Below are 24,671 nucleotides of genomic sequence, written 5' to 3'. Positions count from 1 at the left end.
CAATGACTGAGGATGGGGAGGGAGTACACTGGGACAAATAAGGTTTATAAATGGACAAATTATAATGGTGAAAAGATGAATTGTGGTATGTTAAAATTAGCATCACCCTGTCAAGTAACTGCCAGTCCTCACTGGCGTTCCAGTGACATTCATGGTTTGTCATATTGTTCCAGCCTGTCTTGAAATAAATTAGTCCATTAAAGGACATTGTTACGGATCCATTTTAAGACAGTTTTGATCTTTTGACATCTTTTATGGTACTTTGCCAAAAATCTGTATATCATGTGAAACTCAGGCAAAGGCATCTTTTTATATCTTTCATAACCCTTTGTGAGTTATAACTTGAACTGCAGGATTACAACAGCACCAGGTTGAGCAAACCCTACAAGTCTGGCTTACACTGTAGCACAATGCTTAACTTGGCTTCTTTCTTCTTTGTTAAGGTATGAAATAAAATCATGAAATGCAAGTTCATGATGTTCTGCTTCTTTTTTTACAGCTTGTAGATAATACAGTGAAAATACATGGCTAGTCCTTTTTATTTTTTAGTTTTGCACTGTATAGCTGCCCACATCTATTTTTAATAAGTAAGTAATTATACAGTTGGGGATGAGCTGTTTTAGAAAAATAACATAAAATCATGTCAATCCAAAGTAAAGACGAGATATTGTTACTTTTGAATACTTTCTAATATCACCACATCCTAAGTGTTTTTCTTATATTATAATATTCTGTCAACAATTTGTGCCAAGTTTTTTATATATAAAAAAATGACATACTTTACCATTAATAACTGCATTATTGTTGTTGTTGCATATCTGATAAATAGGTTATGCAGCTTAAAATCCTTTACCAGGCTCTGCTTTTCTCTATCACATATCTAATAAAACAAACAAAAAAATCAGTTTACTCATAAAAATCTGTCTTGAAATCTTTTCTTTGTTGGAAAACTTTATAATTACAGCTACATCCTCTTACTGTTTCAAAGTACGGACACTGTAGATTATATAAATAAATAAACCATAATTAAATAAACATCTTGACTAAATAATTATTTTCATTTGTTTATATTTGCAATGTAAACTTGGGACTTGCACCTGCAATGCCATCAGAGCTGTTGTTATGGAAAATTAATCAACACCTTCTGACCGTCAAAAATTAATATTCAACAGCACTGTGGTTGTTTTTATTAATATTTAAATGAATAAAGATTTACTTGATTTACTTGCTCTTGCAAGATCATTTACTAAGAACTAACTGACTCATAAAAAGTATATTAAGGTTTGAAAATGACTTACAAAAATGATTTGATGAAAACTGGTGCAATTTGCATCAGCTTAAAATAAAGAAGAGTGTTTCAGACACCAAACCATTTGGGGCAAAGCATAAAATGAAATTTTAAATGAAATAAAATGCTTACTGTGTGATTTACTGTATATAATACAGCCATGAGTGATTAGTATAATCTGACACATTAAAGCAAAAGTAATTTTGCTAATATTGAAATATTGACTGAAATGTTTTATTTAAATTTAAAATGTTCTTGTATCTTCCAAATACAGAGGTATTTATGCTAAAATAATAAGGAGACAGAACTCTGGTCCAATATTTCAGTAATTTGATGTGCTTTGACACATGATAAGGAGATTTAAAGTGAATGTTTTTTATTTGAAGTGAACGAGATTTAAAGTGATTTAAATTTAGATTAAGCCTTGAACCACAGTGTATCAGAAAGGGGGGGCATCAAAATCATCCAGAAAATTGTTGGTTCTTCAAAGCCATGATTCTCAATATGGCACCTATGAACCCTCAGGGGTGAATGAAGCCAGGGTGTGTGTGATTGTGTTATGGTGCTGCAAATGACAACATACCACATGAGAACAAAATCTGAAATTATTATATACTTTACAGTGATGTAACAGTGTTTTTAATAAACATATGTAAATTTTGTGAATGTTCAATGCTTACTGTGTAAATTCAGTCTTAACACATATTTTATTAGTCATTTACAAACACCTTTGAGAAAACTGTTGACATTCCTGACAGTTTTTGTTTGTTTTATTTGTAGAAAAGACATACAGGCTAAATTGTTAGACTCTACTATCTATTAGCTTTTACTGGTGTAGCAAAAACCTGATGAAAAACGGCATGCTCTAACCTTACCATGTTCAGAATTCAAAAGTTCTGTTTAAATGCCTCGCACCCATCATGTCAGTTAACTCAAGCGCCATCATAGAATGCAGTTTAGCTAAAGACCTTAAGCTAACAAGAATTAATACAGTGGAATATTTGGACTGAAATCGCATTTAGATGACCTCATTATGAGAGAGAGAGAGAGTTTCAGATGTTATCCCATTAGGCAATTATTATAACATGGAAATTTTATAGTGGCCCAAGCCAATCTTAAATTGCTGAAGTATTTTCATCTTACTAAACAAAACTCTGAAAAGCTGTGTGTGTGTGTGTGTGTGTGTGTGTGTGTGTGTGTGTGTGTGTGTGTGTGCGTGTGCGTGTGTGTGTGTGTGTTTTAAAAGAAACCTCCCTGTCACAGTGGCTTCAAATGACATTGAATATAAACTGCTCACTCGTGAAATAATCTCTTGGCAAAATCCATTTCTCACCATGCCACCAGAACAAACTCAGTCAAGCAGCTCGACATGTTTACAGTAGGCTGTGGTAGAATGAATGTTACTGGACTCCAGTAGCTGTCCTTCAGCAGATAAAGTACAGGACTGAGAGTAATGTCACTGAGCACAGAGAGATGATGTAGGCAAGAGCACTGATGGCAGCAGCCACCATAACGTAAAAATCACTGGACTGAGAAATAGCCCTGCACATCACTTACTTAGATGCAACACCCTGCAAGAAAGTAAACCGTGATACTAAGAACATTTTTTAGTTTCAATCATGGCTTTTAGCTAAGAAAGTTAATGTACCCTATAATTCTATATTCTGATCACAAGGTCAAAACGATAGATAATAGATAGTTTCATAGATTAATTTTCTATAGCAGTCGTTCCAATAGTAGTGCAGCTACAAACCACAAGTTTATATTAATGCACTTATCATTACTATAGTAAAAACGCATTCACCTGACTTGAATGGCAGATGCTTGATTAAAGTATGAATAAATATCTGGTGACTGAGGGTGCCATTATAGTACACTGAGCTCACCGTCATGTATATGAAGTCATTTTGAGTGCATTGTGATCCCATTATCATGTTAAAAGTAGCCATTATAATATGGGAAAAATTGTGGTCATAAAGAGATGCAGATGGTCAGCAATAATACATTTATTTTTATTTATGCTACAGCATTTTAACAAGTCATTGGTTTGTGCCACGAAAACATTCCCTGTACCATTCCACCATCACAAGCCTGAATTGGTGACACAAGGCAGGTTAGCCACAAAGATCCATAAGTTACTATAGATTTTCTGTCAGCTCAAACCAGTCTTGCCATTCTCCTCTGACCCCTCTTATCAACAAAAAATTTCTTTCTACAGACCTGCTGCTCACAGGATGTTTTTATACTGTTCATTGCTCTGCCACCCCACAATTGGCTGATTTTATAGTTCAACGAATAAGCAGTTGTATATGAGTTTATATTTGTCCGCATATCTGTGCATTCTGTGCATTTAATTTCATATTAAATCAGATTGTCAGTCATTTGTATGTACATAAACCCATGATATAAAGGAAGAAAAAAGAATTTCGAAAAATGTGAACTCGTTTCAATTACAAGACCATTTAGGTTTGAGATCAATAAATGAATATTGGATGACATCAGAATTTCAGTTTCTTTCATTATTTGTTATTTAGATCTAGACATGTTCTAAAAACTTAGAACATGGCATCATTTTTTAACATACCAATTGTTCAAATTATCAAATATTTTAGAACATGTGACTGACAGGTGTTCAATTGTTGTAGATCTGTATCCAGCTATTTTGGTTGTTTTAACAATTAATAACGCTGACTGTCTACTCTTGGATTAAGTTATGGGTTTTGCCTCAGAAGACTACATTTGTTAAACAGAACAAACCAACATTGAAGAGAGAAAGCTTTCTTTCAGAGAACAGCAAACCATTTTAAGCTGTGAAAAGAAGGAAACCTCTTACCAGTTATTGCACATGCATTGGACATAGCCAATACAACAGTTACAACAAAGATTCTACTGAAAAAAGAAAAGATATTTTGCAGGAGTTCAAACTGCACAGTGATATTAACTCTCATACAACAATAAAGACACATAATAATCCATATCCTTCTCTTCCTGTCACCCCTCTTCTCTCTCTCTCTCTCTCTCTCTCTCTCTCTCTCTCTCTCTCTCTTTCTCTATCTCACTCTCTCTCCCTCGGTCGAGTTAAACATGCTCCTGAGGTTCCAGTGATCACTGTTCCTGCCCTTCTCCCCTCAGTGGATCCTCCCACTTTGTCCACGCCTGCCTCTGGATAGTGTTCTCTTCGATTGGAGGCCACTCTGTGTGGCTTGGGACGGTTTCCCATCAACACCTTGGGTGGTTCCATGAAATTTCGAAGTATGAATGGGCGCTTTGAGGATGGAGTTGGACTGTAGTTAATGTCAACAGTTTGCTACATTGACTCAGGACTACTTTTCACTTCTGATCATCATCACTGTACCACGCAACATCGTATATCTGCTATAAATGGACATTCGGTGCAACCCAGATGAGGATAGGTTCCCTCTTGAGTCTGGTTCCTCTCAAGGTTTCTTCCCTATGCCTCTCTGGGAGTTTTTTTTTGCCACAGTCGCCACCGGCTCGCTCATCAGGGAGAAACTTACTTATAAAGAACATATTCACTTTTAATCACCACATTATCTGTGTAAAGCTGCTTTGAGACAATGTTCATTGTTAAAAGTGCTATACAAATAAAAATTAATTGAATTTAATTGAATTGCATAATTCAATTGAGAATGCATTTCATCCCCTGAAAAGGAGACTGATGGGAAAAACAGCCCGAGAACCAACAACAACTGAAAGAAGCTTGCAAATGTGTAACAGTACCACTTAAGTGGGTTTGCTGGATTGATGCAGTGATAGAAATTAAAAGATATTCAAATATCAATAGTTAATTACTTTCAGTTGCGCTAACATTATCTGTTCTTTAACTTTTACTACCAATTAGTTTGGTGCATCACCAAACATGCCATGATATAAATATCTGATAATAAAAGAAAACAAAATCATCTCATCATTTTATAGTCATCCTTTAATCTCAATCCCAAATGTCTTCAGCATGCAGGAAAAACTAAAGAATTAACCTTGTCAAATGAATCTACTAGTCAGGTGTCCACAACCTTTTGTCCATATAACGTATATGAAAGTGTCATCATTATAGGTTTTTGTATGTTTTGTTAAGCAGTTTTAAAATAATAAAACATGTGCGAGTACACACACACAACAACAACAACATCAACAACAACGTGATAATGCTAATAAAATCCAAAACAAAGCCCAAAGTCTAAACGCTTTAGGTTTGACTAAGCAGGAAAGACCTGTGGTGCTTTTATCTTTAACAAAATTTTCCTTTCAGCTCATAGTCTATAAACCTTAGCATGAAGCTGAATTAGACTCACTGCTCGAAATAAGCAAATGACAGACACCAGACAGAGCTGACTAATCGACTACATTTTGGATAAGTGGAAAATTGTCTTGTTTTGTTTTTGTCTCAACTATCCTCCCCTAAATTTCACACAGATCAGTGTACACCCACTGATCTTCAAACCATTGTTTCTCACTCATCTGCACAACAAAGTCTACGATACGAGAACATGCTGCAATTTAGCTGTGTTTGCTGAGTGTATCTCTCTCTAGCCGTAAAAAAAAAGCAAGGACCCATGCGATGCATCTTAATGACACAGCACAGATCACACTGAATTTAAGTTGGTATCAAAGGCTTATTTCTAATGCAGGTGCGTCTCTGCAGCGGGGGTAATTATCCCCATTATTCAAATGACGCAGAGGAGGTTGAGCAGCCCTTTCATATTTCACGGCCTTTTTGTTTTTCAGCCGCCTGTCACCCAAGTGCATGGCTCTCCCCAGCGCTCCACAAAGGACCGATCTGCTCTCCTTCTCCTGCTGCTCTTTTTTTTTTTTTTTCCAGAGTCACCCTAAGGCCTCGCTCTGTTTTGCAAACAGATTGACAACAATCAGTGTCCCTGCTGATTAATTAGGGCTTGAATTGTCACAGCAAGTCAGTGTCAAAGTGCCTGCACCATACAGTGACTTCACATTGCATTAAAACACTTACGCTTTATTAAAATCTCAGAGCGCTCATTGCTTTCATCAGTAAAGCTGCTAAAGTGATACACAATATGTCTCACAATCAGTTGTTTCCTCAAGGGACAGAGGGGTGAGATCTTGGAAAGACTTATCCCCCAACCAACACCACTATACATGCATGAATAATAATTTGTAAGCAGTTTAATTGAATAGGGGCACTTTAGATTAAATATCACACCAATAACTATAAGGTTACCGTTCACTTGGAATCACATGTTCACCAAACTGAAAAGAAAATAGAAAATAAATAGCTCACTTGTATTTCTGTGTGCTATTTTCTTTGGCACGTTGGTTAGTGATTGATGCTCAGTATAGAGTTATTGTAATTTTAGTCTTTCCTTAGTAATTTATCAAGCTATCTAAGGAAACTTTTGACATTTTGATACATCTCTCTTGTTTTAACTGCCATTATATCTTCACGTTGTCTATTTTTAAAGACTTAACAACTAAACTATTATCAGTCATTATTTTGAGCACAGTGTTTATATTTCAGTTACCAAGCAACAGTGTGCTCACAACTTTAACCAAACACACTAAACACGGGAACGTTGAAAACACACATTCTTGAGCAGCATCACTTTATAACATCAGCAGAAAATACAACAAACAGCTTTTGTATGAAGAGTCCAGATTCCAAGATTCTTTTTAAGCTCAATTTGAAAGCAATCTGTTACATTTAGAAGACAATTTCACCATCTTGTTAAAACCTCTGACGTTTCTATAGAAAATGTTTGGCTAGGTCCTATAAGCCTTAGCTAAGTGCGCATTACTTTTGAACAGGAAATGTACTTTTATACCACTGACAGTTTTTGCAGTAAAAAACGCTTGACGTATTTGAGATGAAATCAATGTGAAAATCCATCACTTGACACTAGATGTTATTTTGACTAGTTTTTCTACAAAGATATCCCTGCTATCAAATAACAAAGACAAAAATGTTTTGTTGATCTTTAAAAAATTCACCTGAAGAACCACCTTTGAGTTTCTCTCATAAATGAATGGAAACATTATCTAACATTAAATAGCAGTATCAAATGTTAAAGCACACATAACTTGCACATAACTGGAAGATAATCTATCTCGCTTTGTCAGTCTCAAATGTGCACATGTTCATACCTTAATAAATTATTTTCCATGTTATGTATCCCAGGTTTTTTAGTGTTCTCGTTGACAGTCCCATGTTTATTTGATTGACTTGACCAGGTCCCTATTATGTAAACTCAGACAAGATCAAGGCACCTCATACATAGCATTAGACCATCTAATCTTCCAATGTGGAACTGAATCTGAAAGCGTATTTCCATTTTAATGATAATGATCACAGCTGTTATGGATCAGTGCGGATGTGTACAGTGGATTCTTTCATTGGAAGCACTTGATAAAATCATGTGTATTAATAATACACAGCTCTGAAACTATTCCATGATCACCAACCATGTTTCTAGAGATCAAAAACAACATAGGATTCGAACTGCAGCTGACCATGTAGTAACATAGTTCTCAGAATAAACTACAGGGTCTGTAAAATATAAGCAAAAGGTCTGTGATTGTTTATATATAGTTACAGTGGTGGAAACCACAATCCACAATGATAGAATGTTTTATATTAATTATAATTGTTATTTTTTATTTATTATTATTGGGTTATTTTTGAGAATTATCAGCTTATTTCACTGCACCTGACAACATTGTTCAAAAAAGCTTTGTGTATGTGACTGAGGGTTACATTGAGGAGTTTTACAGTTTAAGCAGATGTCAAAATATTATTTCACACATTTGCTGTGTTAAAATCGTACAGTTACAAGGGTCCCTGGGTGCACAAAAAATTTGAGCTGCTGACATAAGGTGGATGTCTAGAAGCTTGGTTTGTGATCACTGATATAAAAAAATATGAATGTGATGTTTACAACCAGCAACTTCTTTTGAAAAGGATGATTCTAATGAAAAACTAATTCTTATTTTAAGGCACCTCTCCATTTTGCAGCAATTTATCCACAACTTAAACTTCACGCCTCTAAATCCCACACGTGTTGTAACGCAGCGCCCTCTGTTGGACATTAAATATAAATTCCATGTCCTAGAACGTTCAGTCATCATCTGGATCTGCACTCTTCTGCTCTCTATTATAAGGCTGAAGCTAAAAAAATTAATTTCCGCAAACTCTTGCTGTCTAAAGATGTTAACAGAAACAAGGACGAAAAGAAATAAGAAATAAGGACGAACACAGAAAGAGCCAGTCAAAGGTCTGGATTCTTTATTTGAAGCTTTATTTGAAGAAAGCTTCGGCCACGCAATAGACAATGAATCTGCTAGAATTTCCAATAAATTAAAAAATATATATGCCTGTGAGACAAATGCGACTTTTTTGTCTTTTGCATAAACACCCCTTCTCGAATTTACATGGGCACAAATATATGTTGAGAACAATAAATAATATTTGTAAAAGATAAATAAATAAATAAATAAATAAATAAATAAATAAATAAATAAATAAATAAATACGGGTTATAAGCGATTTAAGGTAATAGTAGTTTTATACAAATACTAGTTTGTATTTTTTATTATTCTATTAGTGAGTATTTATTTTACTGATATTTTATGAATTGTAATTACTCTCAAAGGCCATTTAGCACTCATGCATAGATAAATCAATAGATGATTGGTACGATTTTCTGCATTCATATACATAATGTTATCTTTAATAACTTTAATCACTTCTCTTTCCTCAAAGGGGTGTTTATATATGAAGGGGAGAGGGTGGGGGGGCGTGATGGGGTTAAAAAATAGTAATCTGTGCTCTGCATTACATTTATGACAAAAAAATAATTGAAAGTAAAAATGTTCAGGTATATATTTTAATAATAATGTATACTTTGGTTAAATACATATTTATAGCATAACATAGAAATGGTTAGTGTGTGTGTGTGTGTGTGTGTGTGTGTGTGTGTGTGTGTGTGTGTGTGTGTGTTAGAGACTCAGAGGTACCTGCTGAGCGAACTTTACATGGGCTGTTTTATATAGATGATATAAAAGCTCCTAAACAGATTACAGAACTGCACAATTTACAAAAGCGTCATTAGGGGATATTCGCCTGAAAGCCCACCTGAGCCAGAAATCGGCGTTGTTAATTAGTGAAGAAATTCTAGCTCGGTTATAAAAGGCTTCTTAGCACCTCAGATGGATTGCGCCTGCGAGCTTTGAAGCCGTGTGAGGTGGGAAACCTGGAGTCGGAAAAGGTCCGAAAGTGCATTATTTTTTTTTTTTAAGTAATGAAACCATTTTCCTCGTCATCTAATAAGGTGAAAAGTGATACGATTGCACACACAAAAAAAACACCACTCTGATTTCCTTGATTTTCATTCAAAATGTAATTGCGTGGGATTGACTTTTCTCCCATTAATCAGAGTAACGGGCTTGAATCTATCTGCGCCGCTAATGGTATTGTTTTAGGCGCGGAGGAGCGGCGGTGCGTTCACACCTCGGCGCTCTCTAAAGGCGGCGTGGTTTCGGTGCGCGATGACCTTGACATGGATCACACGCGGCACTTCAAAGGCGCAGCGCGCGCGCCAAGGATCATCAAACGCCGGCGCAGTTTCTGTAAGTTTTTGAAAGGAGCGTCATTAAGAGGCTCGACATCAGCGGACCGAATTCATTCTATTCCGAGGAGCGAGCAGAGAGCAGACCGTGGAGCTGTCTGTCCTCTGCCTCACTCTCTCTCTCTATCTACTTCATTACACCTTATCTTTTGGATTACTCCTGCCTGGTTATATTGCAATGAAACACTTGGTGTGCGGGATGCTGTGCGTGGCGCTGTGGCTACGCTCGGTCTCCTCCGGTGCGCTCGTTGGCAGGAAGCGAGGCCCCTCTAAAGGACCGTATCCGCTCTACATGATGCACCTTTACCGGACTTTACTGGCCGGAGACGGTTACACTTCGAGTGCGGGACTCGGATACGAGCATCCGTCTCTGCGCCAGTCCGACTCGGTGATCAGCCTCGTCGCTAAAAGTGAGTACTCTTATGTAGATTTATGGAGTTTGGAAAATACGTTGAATCTTGCAAACATTTATTTTAAACTAGTTTAACTTTTTTTTTTTACTGAACGGTAAATTTTTCTTAAACTGCATGGCTTATTATTCTGCTGCATCTAAAGCAAAAAAAAATCCTCAAACCTTTCCTACCTAGCAAACGACTTGTTATTTAGCAAGTCGTTTATTATGCTCAGGGTGTGTATTAGCTGCAAACTTCACGACGTCTGCTTCAAATGTGGGAATACACAATTACCCAATATGAGTCTTCAGCTTTATTAAGTGCGCCTGACTGCAGATGTGTGAAGGCAATCTTCTGCATTGTTACCCGCCCAAAATTAATTAATGATCATTGCGCCTCTTGGTTTACACTGTTTATTATCATTTATAACATGTTCTAATGTCTGTGTTTTCCGTTTTTTTTCTCAAGGTTGCTACCAGGTGGGTGACAGGTGGGCCGTCACGTTTGACTTGTCCTCCATTTCAGCAAGTGACGACGTCCAGAGGTCAGAGCTGCGTCTACGCCTGCCCGGCTTCTCAGAGGCGGAGAAGCCAGTGGTGGACATCTACCATGCTCCCAAAGGCACAGAGGAGCGTCTTCATCTGGGTCGGGTTGACGCGGCGTTGCGCTCGTCCCCATCCACACACTCCTCTTGGAGAGTCCTCAACATCACCCAGCTGCTGAAGTACTGGCTGCACCAGGGGGAAATGCCTCCCACCCAGGTTCATGTGGATGAAGAAGAACACGAGGACCTTGAGCATGCCATCCAGCATCCGACAGGCAACACGGTCATGATGGTGGTTTACTCCAAGCAGATGAGGACAGAAACTTCTACGTTGATCCGCACAGCTGAGCACTCCAAGTATGTGGCACAGGATCGGGCACTGTCCGAGCCTGTGGCCCGGAGAACCAAACGCAACCACCGTGTACATAAGAGGGTGAGCGAAGCAGCAGGAGGCAGTGTGATCCCAGCGTTTACACAAACCGAGGGTGAAAAGAAGACCCTGTGCAGGAAGGTGGACATGTGGGTGGACTTTGACCAGATTGGTTGGAGTGAATGGATTATTTATCCAAAGAGATACAATGCGTACCGCTGTGAGGGTGGCTGCCCTACGCCAGTCGACGAGTCCTTCACACCGACAAATCACGCATACATGCAGGTAAGGAAACAAATTTACGTCTTCTGTCCAGCATGTTGTCCTACTACATTTTTCCCCAGTACACAGATTCACAAACCTGGATCTGGCTCCTGTTCATTTTAATGTCACTCATGTTTCCATGTGTTAAGATAATGTTTTATAATTAGATACAATGTCAACCTAATCTATTCTTCTCTTCTCTTTTTACAGAGCCTGTTGAAACTGCACCAACCAGACCGTGTCCCGTGTCCATCCTGCGTACCGACACTTCTGGCTCCTCTTTCCATGCTCTACTTTGAGAACGGGAAGATGGTGATGAGGCATCACGAAGGCATGGTGGCAGAAGCATGCGGCTGCCACTGATCCAACTCTTAAATCCGAGCCTGATAAACTTCAGCACTTAAGCGTCTTTACATGCCCGTCCCCAACGAGAGACTGCCAGAGAACTTCAGCACTAAGCATAGAGACAATGCAGAAATGTGTACAATGCAGAAACGCATTCTTCTCCACCATACCAGAAAACATAGCCCTTTTATAAAACAGTGGACCATTTGCTCCTTTTAAACTACTCGGTATAGGTGAATCAATTCTCAAGGACGCATGAACCATTATTTAAAAAAAATTCTATTTTAATATTATGTTATATATCATGCTCAGGGTTTATGATTAGCTATTCTGACTAGTTAATGAATTGAGTTCACTCGAACAGCTGGTTCAAAAGAATTGTTAGATACTCAGTAGCTGGATATTTCCTCCAGTGCCTTACTTTCCATGTTTATAAACTGTATGATGTTTGTATATATAAGATCTGACAATTGTAATGAAATATTTTATGCATATTTAGTAAATCTTGATTCTTATTCAAAGGTTGCTTTTATTGTGTGTCAACAAACATCAACAAACAAACAAAAAACAAGCCAAAAGATGAATGAATTGCTCATTCACTGCATTTTTTTTCCATATTCAGATTATTCATAAGGCAGGATTTATTCCTTAGATATTGAATAATTGACATTGTTAACACATGATAACCAAAACTGCAAAAGGGGGGAAAAAGGCATTTTTTTTTTTTACAAATTTTCTTGAATGACACTTTAGGTGAAAAATAAACAAATTCGTACATTTTCATTCGAAAAGGTAACACTGTCACAGGGCAAAATGTTTTGTTTGTTTTCTCATTTAACACTTTCACACTCTCCAGCACCAAGTACAAAAATCATTCAATCGAGCCAATGCTCCTCCCAGTGGTCATGGTAGCAAACTACACAAGCAGCAGGACAGCAAAAAAGGTAGGATTTCACACAGCTTGAGCAGAAGCTTATGCAGAAGCACTGAGTAATTCAAGTGCATTTAGGCACAGCAGTATACGCTGGTGTTGAGACTCGATGGCAGATGTCTTGTTTGTGTCTGGAATGACAGCATCCATACTGAAATAACGGTGGGGAAAACAACAGCAGATAACGAAAGAAGGCAGGATGACAGGAGAAATCGGTTTCATTCATCCTTATGGGACCGTCATCACCGCAACGTTGATGTTTGATATTTCTAGATGTCCATTTCAAATTGGGCATCTTCACCTGGATAGAATGGACACAATCAAAACAGAGCTGATAGAAATACAGTCATGGTGTAATCTATTATTTCGGTTCAGTTCTCTTGTCAATATATCAGATCATTTATGAAAAATTTCCACTCAGAACAATTACAGCAAATGAGCTACAGACACCAGTATAAATCCCTGTTTGCATTGTGGCCAAACTTCTCCACTTTGGACTCATCTCTCCAGTCTCGTGGTTTGTTCAGATGCAACTTTGCAAAACCAAACATTGTATTAACACACACCAGAATGCTCCAGACCAGCAAACTGAAAATAACATGGGCTTTTATAGAAGTGGTCAGACTTCCTGTGCTTTACAGAGTCCTTAAACAGTGGTGTGAAAAAGTGTTTGCCCCTTCCTTATTTCTTCTTTTTTTGCATGTTTGTCACACTTTAAAGTTTCAGATCATCAAACTAATTTAAATATTAGTAAAAGATAACAAGTGAACACAACGTGCAGTTTTCAAATGAAGTTTTTATTATTGAGGGAAAACAAAATCCAAAACTACTTTATGCAAAAAAATTAAAGAATGGACTAGATTTTGAAATGAAAATTACTGTACTGTAACAATTGTCTTATACAGTGGAACCCCGTTGTACGAGCAACCTCGCTCGCAAAATTTTACCCTGTTTCACGAGCAAATTTCGAAGGCACGAGCAAACCCACACTGTCGGTTCCCCGTTTTCGGCGGATGGTCGCATCAGTCGCTTAGTTGATGACGTATCACTCGGTCGCTCTCTCTCTGATCAGTGCAGCAAAAACGTAACTGTGGCAGCGGGGGCGTGGCCGAGCGGTGGTTTGTGAATGGAGGGCGGGTCCGGGAGCAGATAGGCAGGGGATTGCCTCACCTGAAGTTAATGTGACCTAATGATTGTTCTCTCTTTTCAAGTGATCGGAGGGTGCATTTAAGGAGGCGAGCGTGTGTGTGTGTGTGCGTGCGTGCGCCAGAGACGTGCTGCGTGGGGCACTAAGCAGGCCGACACAAAAAAAACAAATAAAAGCAGCTGTGCATCTGACCTGTTGTGGCGTTCCTTATTCCCGTATTCATACGCTCTCCCACAGTAACTTTTTTTTAGTTTTATATTTTTATTTCACTAGAAATCTTAAAAAATGTCTCCCAAGAAAATCAGTGATGGTGCTGTGAAAACGAAAGTAAATAGAATTACCATGGAAACCGAGGAGGTTATGAGCATGGGGCGTGTCTCACACTCGCAATCAACCACTATCACATGAGTAAGTGTTAAATTATGTTTATATTACGGTCATTTGCTGTGTATTTGTTTGTTAAAATAGGCTACAAATACTTTTTAAGTGCAGAAATAAGCGATCGGATGAGATATCTCGGAACGGATTAAATCACTTTTACATTCATTCCAATGGGGAAAATCAGTTCGAACATACGAGCAAATGGACCTACGAGCAATTTTTAAGAACGAATTATGCTCGTACAACGGGGTTCCACTGTATAAGTATAGTCTTATATAAAGTGTCAGTAAGAGAGGAAAACACTTACCTGTGGCCTTGTCTACAGGTGGAATGCTGCTCTTGCTAGTGACATTCTCTTGAGGGTGGGTTTTGTTGTTAGTGCCAGTGTTTGTAAGAGGGCTGGTCACTCCTGGGATGTCAGGCAGGCAGCTAGGGGGCGTGTGAGCCAATGGGGAGCTGCGACAGTCCAGCAAGAACTTCCGGTCATAGATAATTCGGGTTCCTGCAGGGGTCAAATTAAGAGCTGAGATCAGTTCTGTGATTACCGAACACCTTAATGACAGTTTAGCTAAGGGTTTCATTTAAATAAGCACACACATTAGAAAAGTATTCTATTTAATGACAAATCACACCCATGCACATATTGGAATTGGACTTGAGTGTTTGATTAAAGCTCAATCTGCCTGTTTAATGAAGCTGTTACTGTAAGCCTGTATATTACTGTGAGCTGAGGCCTGTCTTACAGTGGATAATAAACGTAGCAACTGCAACATATACTGTATGTTGTGTGCTATAAGTGACCATTATGAGTGATTTAGATCTCAAGTAGGAAAGATTTTCCTTATTCGTTGCTCAGAAACATTGCAATAGAATAAAGATAAGCAGTGTTGAATCAGTGTGAACGAAACTCCTGTTTTCCCCACTCAGAGCTGCCTTTTAGGCAAGTGAGAACACCGCAATCACACTTAAGATCCACTCTAGAGAGAAAGTGATTTTTCTGTTCGCAATTCTGAACTGAGCCAGCTGCAGTAAGTTACAAAACAGGCAGTGTTTGGGTTACAGCAGCATTTTGTACTTGTGAGCCACGAACTGAGCCAAAGAACACTGCTGCTACTCAGGCGCCATTTGTGTTCTGGAGATTGTTTTGTTTAGCTGAGCCTGGTTGTGAAATGAAAAATGTTTTAAACCAGATATTTATACGGTTATTCAATTGTATCTGTACTCTCGAAGTTGTCAGTTTCATGCAAACTCATTAATTGTTTACTATTACCAAATGAATGAAAGTTTTGCAAGAATTCTTGCATATATCCATATTCTAAGTTTGTTGTGCCTCCTTTAATTTTCCTTTAATATTATGCATTGTGAAATCAAACCAAAGGTATTAATTTTTCTAGGTTATAGATTCAGATTTCAACACACAAAATCTCATTGAAAACAATATGAACAATCAGCTCATTATTACAGCTTATTTTAAGACCAAGACAAACCATGTTAAAGCTGTTGTCCTCAAGGTCCTGACAGACAGTGCCTTAAGGTGAGATACTATTACCTGCATGTCCCAACATGTCCCGAACGCGTGTTAAGTAACAATGCATATACACAGGATGCTCAGATCCGATGTTGCAATCACTCGGAATTTGTCACAAGATTCAACCGACTTTTCAGAGACCAGTGTTAAAGAAGTGTGTTGCCACATTTTTGTCCATTTGTGCAATTCTTTGTTTCCTCATTCAATCACTGTTGGCAATATTTACTGTAATAAAAGCTATTTAATCCATCTGTAAACATTTTCTTTGCTTTTTAACTACTCAGCAAAATACTACTTCATTTGCATTCTTGATGCATTCTCAGTCTGCATTCTTCATGAAGAATTTTAAGAAATATGCTATAATCTATAATTATCACTTCTGCTGAAATATTCTTATATGCAAATTGTCACAATGAATATGCAATTTACTCCATGGCATCATCTGATGACTGCTGAAAGTTATACATTGCGCTTTCCTTCTTTATGTGAGCACATGAATGCTACTGATGATAACTGCATACATTACAAATTGGACAAATCATATGACTGACTGCTAAGAAAGAAGAAGAAAAAAAGCCTGGGAACAGGGTGAAATGACTCTGGAGAATAAAGCTCTTGTTCCTGCTTAGCTGGTGAACACTTCTGGTTAAAAGAAACAGCTACTTGAATAAACATAGAATGTAGATATTTAGACCAAAGCAAGGTCATAAAGGCATAAAGTGACAAACTAGAACATAGTATCAGTCATGTGGCTATCAGGCAGCTGAGTTCAGTGTTAGGCTTCCCACCTGCATCTCTCACACACACACACACACACACACACACACACACACACACACACACACACACACACACACACACACACAGGTCCTAATGTACCAGTAAAAACGTTCTGTCCTGCTTTTTTCTACTACTGCTGCCCAAATACAACAATGACATCAGTGCAGAAAAAACAACTAGGGGTGTGTAAAGTGAATATATGAACATGTAGAAGCACAAAACAGCTCTGTTTGAAACATGCAGGCTAATACTTGTCTTGAATAAAACACTATTCGGTTTGTCACTGTTTATAGTGACATTGCACACCACAGGAGAATGGGAAGTGTATAAACAGATGAGCAGATCATGCAGAGGACACATTACAAACCTAAATGTAGGGTTACAAAACAATATTTTGTGTATTTACATCCCATATTTCCTCATATGGTCCTACAGTAGAAGCATGGAGATGTTTTAAATGAGAGGAGTTTTTAACCAGATTGTTCAATAAGATTCTGAAGGGGTGAGCTGCCTGAGGAATGTAAAAGGAGTTTGCTGGTATGGACTTTCAAGAATAAGGAAGATGTGCAGACCTGCAGTAACTACAAAGGAATAAAGTTGATCAGTCACACTATGAAGTTATAAGAAAGAGTAGTGGAAGCCAGGCTGAGAGAAGAGGTGACCATCTGTGCACAACAGTATGGTTTCATGCCGAGGAAGAGCACCACAGATGCAATATTTGTTTTAAGAATGTTAGAGAAGTATAGAGAAGGTCAAAACGATTTGCATTGTGTGTTTGTGGATTTAGAGAAAGCGTACGACAGGGTGCCAAGAGAGGAGTTGTGGTATTGTATGAGGAAGTCAGGTGTATCAGAGAAGTATGTGAGGTTGGTGCAGGACATGTATAAGGACAGTGTGAAAGCAGTTAAGTGTGCAGTAGGAACAACAGACTGGTTCAAGGTGTAGGTTAGACTGCATCAAGCATCGGCTCTGAGCCCTTTCCTGTTTGTAGTGGTGACAAATTGACGGACGAGGTCAGACAGAAGACTCAGTGGACTATAATGTTTGCAGATGATATTGTGATTTGTGGTGAGAGCAGGGAGCAGGTTATGAACAGCTCGGAGGGGTGGAGGTCTGCACTGGGGAGAAGGGGAATGAAAGTCAGTAGAAGTAAGACAGAGTAAATGTGTGTGAATGAGAGGGAGGGCAGTGAAGTCGTGCAGTTGCAGGGAGAAGAGGTGGAGGAGTTCAGGTACCTGGGGTCAACAGTGCAAAGTAATGGAAAGTGTGTTAGAGAAGTTAAGAAAAAAGTGCAGGCAGGGTGGAGTGGGTGGAGAAGAGTGGCAGGAGTGATTTGTGATAGAAGGGTATCTGCAGGAGTGAAAGGGAAAGTTCAAAGGACTGTGTTGTGACATGAGATGTTGTATGGTTTAGAGACAGTGGCATTGAATAAAAGACAAGAGGTGGAGCTGGAGGTCACAGATCTGAAGATGTTGAGATTTTCATTGGGAGTGATGACAATAGACAGAATTAGAAATGAGTTTATTAGAGGGTCAGGGCACGTAGTACGTTTTGGAGACAAGGTGAGGAAGGCTCGATTGAGATGGTTTGGACATGTGCAGAGGAGGGACATGGGGTATATCGGTAGGAGAATGCTGAGGATGGAGCCACCAGGAAGGAGGAAAAGAGGAAGAGGTTTATAGATGGGGTGAGGGAAGACATGCCAGTTGTTGGTTTAAAAGAGTAGCATGGAGACAGATGATGATCTGCTGTGATGACCCCTAACAAGAGCAGCTAAAAGATGATTATTTTCTTTCATAGTCCCTTTTAGACTAGATGAAGTCTGGTTCCTGTCAAAGTTCCTTCATTATAATATCCCAGGCAGTTTTTCCTTGCCACTGCCACTACTGGCTTGATTATTACGGGTAAACCTTTAGGCACTAATTCATGCCTAAAGTAATGAACACTTAAAAACTAAAAAAAACCTGAAAAATAAAATCCCACTCAGCAGCTCAGTGACATGAACCCCCAAAGAGCTTTTCAGCCACCAGCTTGTTCAAACAAGTGTTTAATTTATTTTATACACATTTATTTGTATTCTTTTTTTAATTGTTAAAAACTAGTCTTAAAAAAGGTTCGAATGAGTAAATTTACTTTATTTAAATTGCACTACAAGTGTTATTTGTAGGAATTACAGCTCTTTGTGATTTCAAAATGCAAAAAAACCAACATTAATAATACTTTGTTCCAAAACCTAATCAGTGTCATCAATGGCCATAATCATCACCAGGATCTGAGTTTCTTCCTTGCTGATGCAGGGCCTTGACTGCAGTTTCAGTTCCTGTGTGCTTTTGGTGTGTTTTGCCTTTAAGAAATGAAATAATGCATTCAGTGAAGGTAAATAATTTGGCCACTGCAGGACATTTTACTTCTTTGTCTTAAAATAATATTTTAATTACGGGCTTTAGGTTATTGTCCTTCTGCAATGTGAGGCTCCATCCAGTGTTTACGTTTTGAACTATTTGGTGAAAACTTAGCACATAACTTTACCAAGTATATTAGCTGTTTAACGGTACACAAAATTCATGGTTCAGTACGTACCTCAGTTTTTAAATCACGGTTTGCTTCCATTTCTGAATGCTTATATTCTTAAAGAAATGCTAAACAAAAAAAATTGCTTGTTTTTGTTAAAAAAAAATGTTTTTGTTTTGTAACAATTTAATATTATTAAGATTTGTGATCAACATTTGAACAGTTTACATAAAACGTAAATTAAATAAAATGCTCGCTTGGTTAAATAATATATAAAATATATTTGCATATTTTATAAAAAAATAAAATTTAATAAATCTAATTAATGCAATTATTATATTCATTTAATTGGCACAAATTAATTTTTTTATTATAATTTTTTTATTAAATAGTTTACATTTGTTAAATGCCATTTGGGTAATACAGGGGTGGGTGAGTGTGTGTGTGTGTGTGTGTGTGTGTGTGTACACGTGATTTACATTTAATATTTCATTTTCTGAAGATCTACTAGATTGTTCTACTTACTTCAGTATACTTTAACAAATATCAGAATACTACAGGTTTTTATGCACGTTTCCTTCTTGGCAAACTAATATGGCTCTCTTTTTTGAGGCTTACCAGTGGTTTACGTCTTGTGGTTAAACCCTCCATGTTTACTCTGGGGAAGTTTTGCTGACGCAGATACACCCACTGTCTGGAGGGTGCTCTTGAACTGTTGAGAAGGTTTTTCTTCACCAGAGACAGAATTGTCTGTCAGACATCGCTGTGGTTTTCTTCAATTAAATGTGGTCCATTAAAAATAGAGAGTCCGTGTTCATTATGCGGGCCTTGTTCATTATGTAATTTGAACTCCAATGTACACTCCTCAATAGCTAAATGAAAATACATTTTCTGCGTCCAAACATTAATGAACCTGACCGAGTAATAATAACAACAATAATAATAATAATGGGAAATTAACAGTGCGTAAACACAAAGTGAATAAAACCATATTGTATTAAATGCTACCAACAGCAACGATTATATCACTTATTAACATCTCTTATTAAATCTTACCCATATAAGTACCCATTTGCAACACATATGTAGCCAATCAGTCGAGTTCTGTGTCCAACATTTGTTTGTTTTTTTGTTGTTTGTTTAGCACTGAGGCAACATGACTAATGGTTTCTACCCAGTAATGAAAGTCTTTCAAACAAGTTCAAACTGCCATCACTGCCATCAACAACACCTTTATTTCCAGCTACAATTCTGCCTTCAATCCTAAACGTCTGGCAATAAAAACATCTGTAAAAACATCATTAAATTTGACCATTAAAGACCTCAATTGAGCTAGAGTTTTGATCTAAATAGATATGCAGAATACAAGATACTAGCTAGATTACATATTAACTGTATATTAATTATTCATGGACAAACTATTTTACTTCCATGATATTTACTGTTTATGTTCACCAAAAACAATAATTCAATGTTTTTTTGCACTGTGACCCTTTTGTAAGCAACACAGGATAATTTCAGCCAGTGAAACAGTTCATAAATCATCAGCACAGATTAATTCAAACCCGTTATTTGAATTTTTAATCCAAATACATCGCTTGCCTAAGGTAGAAACTGATATTACAATTAAAATAGTATTATTATTATTTTTATATATATATATATATATATATATATATATATATATATATATACACACACACAGTACAGACCAAAAGTTTATATATATATATATATATATATATATATATATATATATATATATATATATATATATATATATATATATATATATATATATATATATATATATATATATATATATATATATATATACACATATACACACACACACACATACAGTACAGACCAAAAGTTTGGACACACCTGCTCATTCAAAGAGTTTTCTTTATTTTCATGACTATGAAAATTGTAGTCACACTGAAGGCATCAAAACTATGAATTAACACGTGGAATTATATACATAACAAAAAGTGAACTGAAAATGTCATATTGTAGGTTCTTCAAAGTAGGCATCAAGAGAATGCCAAGAGTGTGCAAAGCAGTAATCTAAGCAAAAGGTGGCTACTTTGAAGAACCTACAATATGACATATTTTCAGTTGTTTCACACTTTTTTGTTATGTATATAATTCCACGTGTTAATTCATAGTTTTGATGCCTTCAGTGTGAATCTACAATTTTCATAGTATATATACACACACACACACACACACACACACACACACACATATATATATATATATATATATATATATATATATATATATATATATATATATATATATATATACACATACAACGAAGTTTTGACTCCTTCTGATGGTTCATTTTTCAAGGGGAATTTACAGTACATTTACAGTACAGTAAACTCAACAAAAATTGTAAATTACTTGTCATAAATTTTATTTACTACTTTAAGTGAATAATACAACAATAAAATTGTTTTTCCAATTTTTTTTATGTAATTTATTAGTACAAACTGTTTTTAAATGTTACTCCGAACTTTTGAGCTGCTCACATCTTCTCGTGAACCATCAGATTTTTCTCTCAGTCCCGTTCCAAATGAAGAGTCGCGGTCGCGAGTATCGAGGTTCCACTGTGTATATCTTCCACAGCCAACAAATTTATTGTGTTCTTGTTTATATACAGAATCTCACAAAAGTAAGTGCCCCCTCACATTTCGGCAACTATTTTAGTAAAATTGATATACTAAAATATATCCAAGTTTCATTTTTATAGTATTGTCCTTTGAGAACATGTAATAAAATGTTATGCAGATATGCAGGCAACGTGTATTTTATTTATTTATATATAGAGGAGAAAAACCAAGTAGAAACATTTGTTCTATTAAACATATCTTATTTTCCCTGTTAGTTTTATGTCTTTCTGTATTGAAAAAAAAAAAGTGTTCTAATTCCTCCCAACAAAGTTTTGGGCTGGTGAGATCCTAAGTTTGCAACCTAGTGGACCAGTGTTGATTTACTAATTAACGAAGACTTTAAAACACGTTTGTACATCGCTCTGAATAGGGGGGTGTCTGCTAAAACGCCATAAATGTCAAATGGCGTAAAACGTGTGCGACTTCAGGGGGGGAATCTGGAACTAATTTGTTTGCCATGATTTGGTACAAAGTTGAAGGCTGTGTTTTGTGCGCACAGAGCAGCACTGTAATTACTAGTGTAGCTGCAAAAACTTTAACATGAGAGACAATTGTCTGGTTTGACTGTTCACTCCATAAGAGCAATGGCAAAAGAGAGGTAAAAGGTAAAGGTGCTTTTTTACCAGTCACATGCACGTTACAGCAAAGTGATATTCTTTCTTCGCATGTACTAGCAAAGAAAGTTGGGAACAGAGAGTTATTCGAGAGCCCAAGAGTGGCAGATTGGCAATTCTGGGGCTTGAACCCCCCTCCCTGACCTTCTGATAAGTAACCACAGCAGCTTTAACCACTGGGCTCCCACTTTCAAGAAGGCAACAAATCAGTGTTATGCCAGCAAGCGAAACTTTCCAATCAAACACCTTAACCTATTTTTTTTTTAATTAAACAGATGATAGTTTTAGATATTTGATTGTCCTTGCTCCTGATGCCATTACCTCTGTTAAAAACTGTGTATAAAAATGGTCAAGCTATTTTTGGCCCTGAAGGCTGTGTGTAAGAAAGCGGCCTTAATAACAGCATTGGCATTCCAGTGTGCTGTAACTGTATGTGAGAAAACTTAAGACAGGATAAGAATGGCAAAGTACAAAACACACTAAATAAAACACAAAGTGGGGAAGATGCAAAGAGGAAGCAGCACACCATAAACACAAACAATGCATGTTGCTAAGCATGTGACAGCCTTTCAATGCTGCAATAGTGATACTGGTGATAAATATGACTGACAAAAAAAAAAGTTATATTGGAGATCGGTAGCAAAAAAGTGATACTGGGGATACTAGTGATATGTCCAAGTGATAAAAAACAAAACAGTGAAACTGAAGCCTTCATCCATAAGCATCTTCTAACAGCACACTTAATCATAATAATGATCAAACACGTGAAGTGTTTATTATGCATGTCCCTGTGATTAAGCTGTTACTTATATAAGTGAAGTGAAGCTGCACTAGTGTTACAGCTGCTCTTACAGAGAATAAACAGAAACAATCAGAGAGGAGAATGGTGTTGTGTACCTCCGGGAGTGGTGCTAAACAGAGTTCCTCCAGGTGTGCTGGAGTAATCATGGGGTAGATGGGCCGCGTCGCTGAGGATCACCCTCCTGGTGGCCGGTATGGCGCGGCTGCTGGTCTTCTGGCTGCTGATGGACATCCTGAATCCAGATCTAGTCCAAACGTTTGTCCTTTTACCCCTGAACCACAAGCACACCAACAACACAATTGTCAAACGTGTTGCTAGCTCGCCAGAAATCTGTGGTTATTAGCAACTCGGATTCAAATCTCTTTACCTTCTCCGTCTTCTTTTTTTCTCTAAACCAAATCCAATTCTGTACAAAACAGTCCAGATTTATATCATCTTATCCACGCGCTCACACTTTCCAAGCTAGCTAACAGTGCTAAGCTTTTGCACAACAGCCGTTACACTCTCTCACTCACTCACTCACTCACTCACTCACACACACACACACGACACAAACATACACGCACGACACGCATACCGCACGCACACCACACTTCTATAGAGCTATTTAAAACAGAGCTCGTGACGTTAGAGCGGCGCCCGAATTATGCGTCACAGGAGAGCCAGGGCTTGGCTGGAAATGTAGTGTACACGCGTCAAATATATATATATATATATATATATATATATATATATATATATATATATATATATATATATATATATATATATATATAGACAGAATACCAATACAAGAATTAAAGAAAGGTTATAAATTAATTTGCATTTGATCGAGTGAAATCCTTAGCAAATGTTGACAGTACTTTGAGGAGAAACCCTTATTAACAAGCACAAAGGTCAGATGTTTCTGGTCACCAGTTTTGTGTACATCTCAGGAGGGATTTTGGTCCACTCATCTTTGCAGATACTCTCAAATACGTAAGGTTTTAAGGTTTTCATGTGGCAACTCAAAATTTCAGCTCCTTAAAAAGATTTTCTTTGTGATTAAGGTCTAGGGACTGGCTAGGTCACTCCCGAATCTTAATGTGTTTCTTCTTGAGCCACTCCTACGTTGCCTTGCCCATATGTTTGGGTCATTGTCATGCTGGAAGACCCATCCACCACCCATCTTCATTGTTCTGGCTGAAGCCAGAAGGTTCCCATCCAAGGTTCTACAGTACATTGCCTTGTTCGCCGGCCTCTCAATGCGGTGAAGTCTCCCTGTACCCTGAGCAGAGAAACAAAATGTTGATGTGCCTTTTTGAGCATGGTGACTTGGCGGGCACTGCAGGATCTCAACCCATTACAGCGAAGTGTGTTACAAATGGTTTTCCTTGTGACTGCTCACAGCTCCTTTGAGATTATTAAAAAGCTCCTTATATGTAGTTCTGGGCTGATTTCTAACCTTTCTCAGAATCATCCTTACCCCACGAGGTGAC

General features: G+C 37.5%; 2 protein-coding genes across 2 annotated transcripts; one reads left to right on the top strand and one right to left on the bottom strand.

Annotated features, from left to right (window-relative positions):
- Positions 1 to 9,361: 9,361 nt before the first annotated feature.
- On the top strand, positions 9,362 to 12,943 carry ndr1 (nodal-related 1). The gene is made up of 4 exons (XM_046868348.1): positions 9,362 to 9,606; positions 9,758 to 10,313; positions 10,764 to 11,494; positions 11,684 to 12,943. Exons 2-4 carry the CDS (start codon positions 10,082 to 10,084, stop codon positions 11,834 to 11,836), a joined length of 1,116 nt encoding a protein of 371 aa, XP_046724304.1. The 5' UTR covers positions 9,362 to 9,606; positions 9,758 to 10,081; the 3' UTR covers positions 11,837 to 12,943.
- eif4ebp1 (eukaryotic translation initiation factor 4E binding protein 1) lies at positions 12,328 to 23,764 on the bottom strand. The gene is made up of 4 exons (XM_046868349.1): positions 23,561 to 23,764; positions 23,289 to 23,464; positions 14,585 to 14,779; positions 12,328 to 13,050 (listed from the first exon to the last, which is right to left on the bottom strand). The coding sequence occupies exons 2-4, from the start codon at positions 23,422 to 23,424 to the stop codon at positions 13,019 to 13,021; spliced, it is 363 nt and encodes a 120-aa protein (XP_046724305.1). The 5' UTR covers positions 23,425 to 23,464; positions 23,561 to 23,764; the 3' UTR covers positions 12,328 to 13,018.
- Between the last annotated feature and the right edge of the window lie 907 nt (positions 23,765 to 24,671).

This window comes from Silurus meridionalis, chromosome 15 (assembly GCF_014805685.1).
Source record: "Silurus meridionalis isolate SWU-2019-XX chromosome 15, ASM1480568v1, whole genome shotgun sequence".
NCBI lineage: Eukaryota > Metazoa > Chordata > Actinopteri > Siluriformes > Siluridae > Silurus > Silurus meridionalis.
The sequence above is the reverse complement of the archived record's forward strand: the minus strand, read 5'-3'. Positions and strand labels throughout refer to the sequence as shown.

Coding starts and splice junctions, on each gene's coding strand:
- ndr1 (XM_046868348.1), top strand. CDS start 10,082: ATGAAACACTTGGTGTGCGGGATGCTGTGCGTGGCGCTGTGGCTACGC. Junction 10,314..10,763: donor GATCAGCCTCGTCGCTAAAA/GTGAGTACTCTT, acceptor TTTTTTCTCAAG/GTTGCTACCAGGTGGGTGAC. Junction 11,495..11,683: donor CAAATCACGCATACATGCAG/GTAAGGAAACAA, acceptor CTCTTTTTACAG/AGCCTGTTGAAACTGCACCA.
- eif4ebp1 (XM_046868349.1), bottom strand. CDS start 23,424: ATGTCCATCAGCAGCCAGAAGACCAGCAGCCGCGCCATACCGGCCACC. Junction 14,780..23,288: donor GTTTAGCACCACTCCCGGAG/GTACACAACACC, acceptor TGACCCCTGCAG/GAACCCGAATTATCTATGAC. Junction 13,051..14,584: donor ACCTGTAGACAAGGCCACAG/GTAAGTGTTTTC, acceptor CATTCTATCCAG/GTGAAGATGCCCAATTTGAA.